The sequence below is a fragment of the Physella acuta genome, unplaced genomic scaffold, assembly GCF_028476545.2.
Source record: "Physella acuta isolate Inbredline_101_S28 unplaced genomic scaffold, ASM2847654v3 ptg000910l, whole genome shotgun sequence".
Classification (NCBI taxonomy): Eukaryota; Metazoa; Mollusca; class Gastropoda; family Physidae; genus Physella; species Physella acuta.
The window spans coordinates 1-10,328 of record NW_026732427.1 but is presented as its reverse complement, the minus strand read 5'-3'; the positions used below and the strand labels follow the sequence as shown (position 1 = coordinate 10,328).

General features: G+C 39.5%; 1 protein-coding gene across 1 annotated transcript; it reads right to left on the bottom strand.

Annotated features, from left to right (window-relative positions):
- Nucleotides 1-3,515: 3,515 nt before the first annotated feature.
- Nucleotides 3,516-9,323, bottom strand: LOC131953122 (glutamate receptor ionotropic, kainate 3-like). Its single transcript, XM_059316150.1, has 4 exons — nt 8,813-9,323; nt 6,561-6,705; nt 5,132-5,308; nt 3,516-4,323 (listed from the first exon to the last, which is right to left on the bottom strand). The coding sequence occupies exons 1-4, from the start codon at nt 9,321-9,323 to the stop codon at nt 3,516-3,518; spliced, it is 1,641 nt and encodes a 546-aa protein (XP_059172133.1).
- Between the last annotated feature and the right edge of the window lie 1,005 nt (nt 9,324-10,328).

Here is a 10,328-nt window from a genome sequence, read left to right as displayed (position 1 = left end):
ACATGGGTCTTTTGAGTCTGGTAAGGACATGGGTCTTTTGAATATGGTAAGATGGCTCTTTTGAGTATTGTGAGGACATAAGTAAATGGGTGTTTGAAGTCCGGTAATGATAAGGGTCTGGTACAATAGTATAAACATAGGTATTATGGGTTTGACGAAGACATGAGTATTATGCGTCTCATAAAGACACAGGTGTTTTGGGTCTCATAAAGACACGGGTCTGATAAAACCATGGTCTTTAAAATTTGGTAAGGGTCTTGTGGGTCAGATAAGGACAAGGATATTGTTACTCTTGTTAGGCCATGGGTCTTGTGACTCTGGTAAGTGCATGGGTCTTGTGACGCAGATAAGGAGTAGGGTGTTGTGACCGGTAAAGACATTGGTATTGTGACATTTTGGTAAAGACGCAGGTCTTATTACTCTGGTAACAAATTAAAGAAAAAAGGTTTTGCTATATATATATATATATATATATATATATATATATATATATATATATATATATATATATATATATATATAAACAAAAAGAAATAAAAACGGAATAACAACAACAACAAAACTACAAGAATAAAACAAAATAAGCAAGAAAAAAAAACTACCAAAAAACCAAGACAATGATTGACATTTTTGTCTAAATAGGTAACATTCCAGACAATGTTAGAAATTAATGTTAAAACAGCTAACAACCAAAACGTGTATTTATATCAAGCCGATCCCCCTTTCCCAAAACTACACCACAAAACCCCCTTACCGTCATACAACGAACTTTTTAAACCGGTGCCGGCACAGCCCAAGTAGATGTCAGACTGACATCCGGCAAACGCGAGCCTCACCAAGCGGAGACAACCGCTTGTCAGCCGGCTATTAACTCTGTCACTTAGACCCGTGTCGTGACAGTCCAAAGTCCAATTCTGACAGCATAATCCTACGGTAATGACTACTTGTAATGACTGCGGACAAAGTCGGTCCCGTCAGTCAGTCTTTAGAGATCGCGCACCGCGCTTTTGTCATTAAGACTTACCTCCCTTTTTTAACTATACTTATCTAGGAGTTATTTCCCTTGATTCTTGCAAGAATTTTCACCTTTTAGTACTATTAAATTGTACAAATAAAAAATAAATATTATTTTTCAGTATGGTTACTTGTATACGAAAACATCTTATTAGTTTTGTAATGCTAGCTTCTATTTAAAAATGATGGTAATAACATATTTCTATTTGCAGATTGATGATTTCATGCCCTTTTTATAATGTGTTTCGACATATTATCAAGTTGTATTGTCCTATTTTTTTCCAAGGTATATTATAACAGTATATTGAATAAAGCAGAAAAAATGCCACTTTTACTTCCACACTGGTGAGGTCACTGACGTGTTAATTAATAGTTTGAATGTAACCGTATGTAATGCGTTACAAACGTGTCTTCTCTATTTGATCTCGACTGTTCCCTCGCATCAATAGAAAGAGAAAAACAGAAGGCTGGATCGTTGCGTCTCAAGTCATTAATTAGAGGCGTCGTTAGCGTTTTATGTCATTAGACTTCGCGTCGTATTATTCAAACTTTGGATGACAACTCCACTGCCGTAGTTTAACAGTGCACCTAAATGTCAAATGACAACTTCACCGCCGTAGCTTGACATTGCAACGAAATGTCAAATGACAATTTTATCGCTGAAGCTTGACATTGCAACTAAATGTCATTTTCGTCAAAGTTTAAAAAAAAAATTCCTTTCGTCCTTGAACCTTGAAATTCATTAATCCATAACATTTTTTTAAATTTCATTTTTCTACAATGCCACCGTTTCTCCAACTTTATATACTGCAAATAATTTCAAACAAACCCTCTGTTGTTTTTTGTTATCTCCCCTTAATTTCCGCCGTGTTCTAAATTATCTCCCCTTTCTGTCAAGCGCCGGCTTTTTAACAATCGTGGGGTTCTTATTTCTTCATAAAAGTCTTCAACTTTTGTAATCATCCTAATGGATGGCCCCCTGGCTCCTCGTTACACCAACCGTTCCGACGTCCCGACACGTCGCCGGCAAGTCGTAACTAGGTATTGGCCGGCCACCGGAAAAGGGCGACAATTCAGTCAACCTTTGACCTATGACGTAAGGCGTGGCTGAAGGGAAACAACCTTGAAATTTGGAGTCTTTGTTTTTTTTTAAAGATGGATCGGCATACACAACTCGTGGAATAATATTTTTTAGGATTAAAAGACAAGGAACGCATTAATTAACCGTATTTTTTAATATGATTGCATGTATCAAGAAATACGTGAAAATGATTAACAATAACACAATTTCATAGAACTTACCGTATTTATACATTCTAATTTTAATGATTAGCTCTGTAAAGGAAGGTAACAAGCGAAATGTACCTAAAAGAGATAGAAATATATAAGAACATTTAAAAAAAATATTATCTAGCGAGTAGTTCGAGAGCTGTTGGAGAGTAATACGAGAGACTGGAAAATCGCAACCACAGAAGTACATGTTTGACACACTCAGACACACACTCACTCACTCACCCACCCCACACACGCGCGCGCACACACACACACTCACACACACACTCGCACGCACGTACGCACAAACCCACCCACACCCACACACCCATCCACACACATACGCACGCACGCACGCACACACACACACACACTCACCCACACACACACGCACACACACACTCACTCTCACACACCTTCTCACACACACGCTATGTGTAAATATATACACAATCATACAGTAATAGATATGTATACTAAAAAGCACTCGATACGTACCTTTGTTTTCACAAATTAACTAACATTGAGTAACTTTTAATAGGCCTATAACATTGTTTCTTCTTCCCACAAAATTCCGTTAGTAATTTAAACCAATGGTATAATTAAGATAAGTATATCTAATACTATCTTGAACTTCCGTAAATTCAATTTTTCGTCCGAGTATCCTTCCTACATCAATCGTAATGAGCGAAACCAAATTTGTTTTGAAATGGCCATTACAAACCAACAGGATGAATATGGAGATTAGATTTGTCGGCGTAGCTGTTTGATGGCTGGTTTAGGTATTCACAAGCACGAATGTAGATTTGCAGTTTCCCACGAGCGTTTACTCCAGGGGTTTAGGGTTCGTTGACATAGATCAGGGTTCTCCATCTGGGCTCAGGGTTTGTTGTCCGGGTTCAGGGTTTGTTGTCTGGGTTCAGGGTTTGTTATCTGGGTTCAGGGTTTGTTGTCTGGGTTCAGGGTTTGTTGTCTTGGTTCAGGGTTTGTATTCTGGGTTTAGGGTTTGTTATCTGGGTTCAGGGTTTGTTGTTTGGGTTCTAGGTATGATGTACTGTTAATGCATTCTTGGTATGTGTTTATGGTTCACTGCTTCGGGTTCGGTGTTGTCGGTTTCCGTTGTTTTATGGAAGCGACGGTTCAAGAAACTAAGTTTCATTTTAACAAGACTAGAAACCCAAACTTTCTTCCAAAGCACTGAAAATCCAATCGCTAAGCTTTAATCGGTGTTAAATGTAATCTATTTCCGCTTGATCACCCCTCACACCCCGTTCACTTCCGGTGACGGTGTACTTGTGGTGTGTACACCTGTACACCACGATCTCAAACACCAACACCAAAACACCAAAAGCTAACCCGGCAGCCGCGAAGTACACCGGAAGTTGAATCCGGTGAAAGGTCACGGCCTTGTTTTCGCTGAACTGACTACTATCACTTGACATCCGGTCCTTGGCAAAATAGGCCATTTTCAGTCTTGTAAAGATTCCCATTTCTTGGAAAGACAGAAGAAGATTTGACAACACTCCAGTGTAGAAAATATTCTTCGGGGTTGAAACGTACACGTTGTTTATTTCTTCAAAACCCCTTTGCGGATAGCTTCGGACATCTGGGTACGTTTTTACAGGCAACAAATCGAATTGTGTTTCGGAGATTAGCGCGTAGGAACCCTGAAGCACACGCTGAAGGTGGGAGTCTAAGACTGAGCTGAAAGTGGATGGGTCAGTTTTGTTGCGATCGACCATCCGTTTCCAGACCTGTTTGAGAGTTTTGTCTTCTGATGCCATGAGGAAAGTCTGCAAGGCAGTGTCATGGCTAACCATTCCAAATTTGTAGTCCGGGTGGTCCAGGAGCTGTTTGAAGGTTTTGATGCTCAGTTCCGGTGTCTTGACCGTGAAGGTGGTGACCAGGTAAGCGGAGTAGGCCGAGCTGAGGATGAACCAGAAGATGGCCCAGGATGTCCGGAGGATCAGGCCGGACTGGACTTTGTATTTTCTTTCGGTGTGGAAGCAGATGTGGTCAGGGAATGTGGTCAGTGACCTGAAACAGAGGAGGTCATGTAGTTAGTGACCTAAATAGAGAAGGTCATGTGGTCAGGGAATGTGGTCAGTGACCTAAATAGAGAAGGTCATGTGGTCAGTGAGCTGAAACAGGGGAGATCATGTGGTCAGTGACCTAAATAGAGAAGGTCATGTGGTCAGGGAATGTGGTCAGTGACCTAAATAGAGAAGGTCATGTGGTCAGTGAGCTGAAACAGGGGAGATCATGTGGTCAGTGACCTAAATAGAGAAGGTCATGTGGTCAGGGAATGTGGTCAGTGACCTAAATAGAGAAGGTCATGTGGTCAGTGAGCTGAAACAGGGGAGATCATGTGGTCAGTGACCTAAATAGAGAAGGTCATGTGGTCAGGGAATGTGGTCAGTGACCTGAAACAGAGGAGGTCATGTGGTCAGTGACCTAAATAGAAAAAGTCATGTGGTCAGTGACCTGAAAAAGTGGAGGTCATGTAGTCAGTGACCTAAAATGAGGTCATGTGGTCAATGACCTGAAACAGATGAGGTCATGTGGTCAGTGACCCCAATTGGTTGTGTTAATAATTGAACAAAATCCAAATTCTAAACACGGGTTTCCGCAATCGCTTTTAGGCGGAGATTGTCATTTGCTATGTTGGACTAATCTCACTGTTACTGTGGCTACTGATCATTCGTTGGTCAGTACATGGTCAAGACAAGTTTCCCCACCCCCCTCCCACCAATGTCATGTCCATCTCAATGAGTTAATCAGACCTTCGGAATGCTTAGAAACAAAGCAATAAAATCAAAATACGCAACCAATTTTAAAAAATTACTTCATTTTCTGTTTGGTGAATTCGCCAGGTGCAGACGAGTGGCATGATGACGTCAGCACGTGGATGACAGCACCCAGGGCACCAACAAACAGGAGCGGACCAATCAGGTAGAGGCAGAACTCGGGCTGGATGATGTCTAGGTAGGTCACGTCCACATAGGCGTCTTCAATGGGAAGTCTGGAAAAGGGGAAAGGCATTGCTTAGTTCAAGCTCATAGTATAGACGATACTCAGAGGCGTAGTGAGGGAGGGGGGACGGGGGGTGCGGACTGCACCGGGTGACACCATTTAGGGGGTGACACCAAGGCAAAAAAAAGCAAAATATATAGAGAAAAACTTGAGCGGGGGGGGGGGGTGGGGGTGCAAATCGAAAGCTCGAGGGGGGGGGTGCAAATCGAAAACTTGAAAGTTTGTCCCCGGGAAGGGTCGCTACGCCTCTGGGGATCAATACCATTAAGTGCCGCACCGGGTGACACCCGACCTCGCTACGCCACTGACAATACTTGAGAGTATTTTGTACATGTATTGGCTATATCACAAGAGGAGGGTGCGTGTGTGTGTGTTAACATGTTATACATATATTATCTATAAAGTTTATGTTTTTTATTATGTTAACAATTTTGGAAATGTTAACATAATGTAACAAAAGCGCACGGTCTCAAGTAACTGTAACGTGTTTTACGTAAAGTTATATTTAATGTCACATGTTATTTTAAATGTCCGTGTGTGTATGTGTGTGTAGGGTGGGGGTGTTCTAATGCTAACAAAACACCCGTCAAATTACGCCTTTATGTCGGAAGACAATAAACAATTGTTTGGCGAGTTAAAAAAATTAGCGGTGTAGAAAAAGATAGAGCACGATTGTCACTTGGAGCTGAATGGCTATAGGGCGAGTATTGTAAGATCTTTTCTTCTTTTAACTTCGACCTTATAAAAGTGTGGTGTCATCAACACTTGGCCCACATTTAAGAAGTATCCAGTTTTATTTGTGAACAATAATAAAATATTTATCGATTTTTAAAAAATCGATTTCGCCAATTACGGCTTATTAACATACAATGAAACAAAAACGCAGTATGAGACATTGTTATTTCAAAGCCTATATAAAACCATGAAATAGATTTGATTCGTTAAGAAAATGGAAGACTCCGTCACACAATGTATTGAAAATATTTTTACAGCAACAAACGCTTTTTTAAAACTTTAAAGACGCTTTATGTTTACATTCTTATTTTTAGTGCTTTTAAACCTTATCATTATACAGTCTTTCATACTTATTTAATGTCACATTAACTTTGTTAAACCGAGATTTTTTCTTAAGTCAACAACAATTGATACTCGTCCATACAACTATTTTTTTTGTAAAAAAAAACATTAAGGAAACTTGGTGGGATTTGAACCCGCGACCATCCTCTATCAGCCTAACCAACAAGCGTCTTTGCCACCCAGACCTGTATATGATAGTCACGTCCTCCACCGCTATGGGTATCATTATGAAATCGATCTGCCTGCTTCTGATGTCTGTCCGGCTCAACGGCATTGTTGATAGTGCCGCCTCTCTTCTGGCAAGCTGACCTGTAGAGATAAACGTTTCTGATTGGTCAATATGTTTGGACTGGGCGGCTTCCGGTTAGGCGGATGTGTACTTTTAAAAAAAAATACGGCATAGTTATTTATTGACTGGTCTCGCAGAGCTATATTAGCCAACTGGATTAAATGTGGTAAAATATTTCTTTTTAAATTGTAGTAAACGGTTCAACAATTTGCCTTCATGAATTTTACAATAACATTTATTACTTTTTATAAACTTTTTTTACAGGTATCAATCAATTCTAAGAAATTGTCTGTTTTCATCTTAGACTCTGAGAGTAATTTACGAAAACATTTACTTTTTTCCCCAGCTATATTTAATCCAAAGACTGACTCAGTTTAGAAAGTAATTAATTAAAAAGAACTCATTAACCACCCTGTCTTTTAAATCTGCATCGGCCAATGTTAAATCATGCACACCTTCTTATAGATCCTCCAAGAAAATTTGCATAGATGACGAAATGCAGGGTAACCAGATTCTTACCACCAACCTTCCAGTCCCACCTTGTCACGCTTATTCACAAAACGAATTCCCAACCTAATTAAAATAAATCACCAAGTTCCACCCAACTAAATTAAAATAACCATAATTCTAACACAATATTTTCATGTTTCATTTGTTCGATTAGTTTTTAGATCTACCAATGGACACCAGCGAGAAAAGTCTCAAAGGTATTTGAGAGGTGTATAAATTCATTTAAAAATCATGCACTGCGTAGTTACAATTAATATGGTTATAAAATCCTGTCTGTCTGGTTTTTTTCGGACTTTACTAAAGATTGGATGTATTTGATGTTTATAATATTTTCGGTAACTAAATAAAAATTAAAAAAAAAGCAAAAACAATTAGGTTTTCACGTGTAATGGCGACATAAACAATGGCATCCTGCTATTGGATAGGCCGCCATTGATTTTATTGTACACATTGTAAGCTAAAAATAGAAAACTAGGTCATGGGGTTTTAAATTTGCATTGTTATTTAAAAACTTGATCTGCAAAGTTTTGAAAACAAATAGTTATCGATCACTAAGTTACTCTACAGCCAATCAATATTTGTCTTACGAAAGTGAAACATCCGGTTATAACTTAGGCTTGATGAAAATAAATACAAATGTAGCCTTAAACTCAACAAATTATTTTCAAGTTCTCTGGATTTGCAACTTTTATAGCATTTATTCTAAAAATATAAAATTTCTAAATTAATTTTAGGCTTAAGTTTTTATTTTTTTGTACGGTCTAAATCTAAAAAGCACGTTTTTATTCCATGTCAACAACATTATGGAAGGAATCTCGTCAACTCGCTCGCCTCCATTATAAGTGACCTCACATTCCCCCAACCCCACCACCCATCTCTATCCCACAATACATCTTACCACCCATAAACCCCTGCTTCCCTTATTGCTAGACATGATTCACGTACGACCCTCTAAGCTTGTAATGTGAAATCGATCTCCATGACGAGATAACTGAAATCAATCTGCCTGCCATTACAGAATAGTCAAATTCGAATTTTAATGAAATTTCACAATTTTTTAAAATAAAAATCCCCCGGTTTTATCTTTAAAAGAAATACGACGGTTTATAAATAGAGATTACATTTTCGTCTATGACTATTGCTAAGGAAATCGATAGTCATCAAATTCAAACAGTGCTAGGGTTAAATCAGAAATAGTTATGGCAAAATTGAACTTCGGTATATGCAGATTAAAAAGTAATGGACCCGGATTAAAAGAATAGTACTTGTAGAAAATGGAAATTTTGTAGTTTATCTATTAATAACAATATGTTGGCGTAAGAGATTATGTTAACAATAAAATACACAAACATTTATATATCATGAGCTTTGTACCAAGAAGAAAGCCCGTTATGAAATGGACGTATTTTGTAAATTGATTTTTTTTTGCAGACTAGATGTTGTGCTTCTCTTATGTAAGAACTTACAGATTTACTATCAATAAAGACAAGTTTGATATAAGCCTCGTTTGGGGTTTTATATACTAAAATACTTACCCTCCTAACAAGCCCCCCCCCCCCAACCATTAGCAATTGTTATTAAAAAATGTTAACAGTAATAAAAATTCAATTAAATTACCTGTGATGCCAGTTGCCTCCCCATTGTCCAAGACCGTCCCATAGTACCCGCCATCATCGACAGACACGAACTGGTAATCGAACCCCAGCGAGTCAGCTACCGTGTTCAGCAGGGCTACACTGTAACCATCGTACACCGTCTGGTTACCCACAACCGACCTGGTGAGAAATTTCTCTTCCTCCTCGCTCAAAATGGCCACCGGAAGCGTCATGTCCGCCAGAAGGGACTTCCGGGTGTGAAGGTAAAGCAAGGCCGATTGTCTGAGTGACGTCACTTCCTGTTTCACGAAACACTTGTTTTTGTTGTCTTTGGTGAGTACTTTATTCCCACCGTCGACAGCTTCTAGAAAGATGGCGTCGGTGTTTAACTCTTCCGCAGTGCAGGATGACTTAACTGTGACTTTAATGACGTCATGTAAGTCATCTAGCCTTGACTTCTGGACTATCCCGACCTCGTCTAGACCTGAACTGGACACGACAGTCACAAAATCAATCCCGAATTGACGTTTCATTCTAATCCCCTCCACAAACATCGTCGAATTGCTGACAAATGTCCACTCCGTCGTATGCAGGAACGGACGTCCATTTAAAATTCCTCTCCGAAACCAAGATCTCCACCAACATCGTTAAAAAACTCGCGTTCCCGGAAAACACCACCATGTTGGCCACGCGTGGGTTGGTCGCCATGGTAATTAAAGTCTTATTCGTCTGCTCCGCCGTGGAAGATTCGCTGAGCTCCGTGTAGACGACCTTAGTGGCCAGCTTCAGTGCCAGAACTTTCTTCTCGAAGCTGACCATCGGCTGCCAGGTTGACGGGTGGAACACCAGCAGCAGGAGGTTGTCGCTCTGTCTGGCATGGAGATGAGGCGATGGCGTGTTCTGCCTGAGGAAAATCTGGCTCGTGATCGACGCCAGCGCCTGCCACGCCCTCTCGATTTTCTTGACGTTTTCTTCAACTGCAGATGGGGTCTCTTGTTGCCTCTGACGTCAGTTTGGAACGTGCGCGTCATAATAACAAACCGGAAGCTCGTCACTAAAAACAACAAGGTCAACGAATCCACCATAAGAGTTACTCGGCGAAAAAGCATCACTCCTGCACTTACTTTATTCGACACGTTTTATAATTTTTTTTTGTATAATACTAATTTTAACTTAACACTTAATAATTCTTTAATTATTTTGTTCTGCGTTAGAAATATAAAAATATTTAAGCTTAAGTACCAAACTGGTTTAAATAATGTATCATTTTTCGACGTTGTCTAAAATCCAAATTAAAAACATACGGCTTCAAAACATAGAACAGCTGCGAAGATTCTCCCATAATTATTATCCTGAAATGTTCTGATGTTTAACACAATTTTCACACACAATTCGTTCTAGTAATCGTGTATAATAATTAATATCATGTGGTATCTGCCTAGATTCACGCTGTCGCCATGGCAACAACCAATGAGACTCTCCGAACTTTTTTGTATCAGAGTATTTCATTGGTCAATACACTTGTTATAAATAGTGAC